This window comes from Sinocyclocheilus anshuiensis, unplaced genomic scaffold (genome assembly GCF_001515605.1).
Source record: "Sinocyclocheilus anshuiensis isolate Anshui unplaced genomic scaffold, SAMN03320099.WGS_v1.1 scaffold132, whole genome shotgun sequence".
Taxonomy (NCBI): Eukaryota; Metazoa; Chordata; class Actinopteri; order Cypriniformes; family Cyprinidae; genus Sinocyclocheilus; species Sinocyclocheilus anshuiensis.
In genome coordinates this window covers 346,462-347,038 of record NW_015555730.1, presented here as the reverse complement: position 1 = coordinate 347,038, position 577 = coordinate 346,462, and the positions used below count along the sequence as shown (strand labels likewise).

At 45.8% G+C, this 577-nt stretch overlaps 1 protein-coding gene across 1 annotated transcript in view; it reads right to left on the bottom strand.

Annotated features, from left to right (window-relative positions):
* LOC107672859 (glucocorticoid-induced transcript 1 protein-like) overlaps window positions 1–577 on the bottom strand; it is a 4,934-nt gene that overhangs the window by 2,635 nt on the left and 1,722 nt on the right. Inside the window, exon 3 of the mRNA XM_016466234.1 lies at window positions 19–229. Within this exon, the coding sequence (XP_016321720.1) occupies window positions 19–229 (211 nt within the window). The remainder of the gene's footprint in view (window positions 1–18; window positions 230–577) is intronic.

Here is a 577-nt window from a genome sequence, read left to right as displayed (position 1 = left end):
CCAGTGTGCAGGTCTGACCTTTGTCTCTGTCGTCCAGCATCTCGTCGGTGGAGTAAGGGCTGCCGTCATGTGAGCGGGGCGGGCATGCGGGCGAGGGGCAGGGCGACAGGCTCGAGCAGCTGCTGGAGCGTCCAGGCACTGATGGCGTCTGAGTGTCTATACCGCGACTGCTGCTGCTGCGCTGCTGAGGAGGAAACGGAGCCCGTCGCCCGTCAGGAACCTCCAGCGCCTGAGAGACAGTCAGAGAGACTCTGAACAATCACAAGTTTGGACACATTTCACTATAGTTAGACTACCGTTCAAAAGTTTGGGTCTTGAAAGAACATAATGCTTTTATTCAGCATGAGTGCATTAAACTAATCAAAAGTAACAGTAAAGACTCTTATAATGTTAGAAAAAGTTTCTATTTCAAATAAATGCTGTTCATTTGAACTTCCTATTCATCAAAGAACCCGGAAAAAAATCCACAAAAATATGAAGCAGCACAATGGTTTTCAACATTGATAATAATCAGAAATGTTTCTTGAGCAGCAAATCAGTATATTAGAATGATTTCTGAAGGATCATGTGACACTGA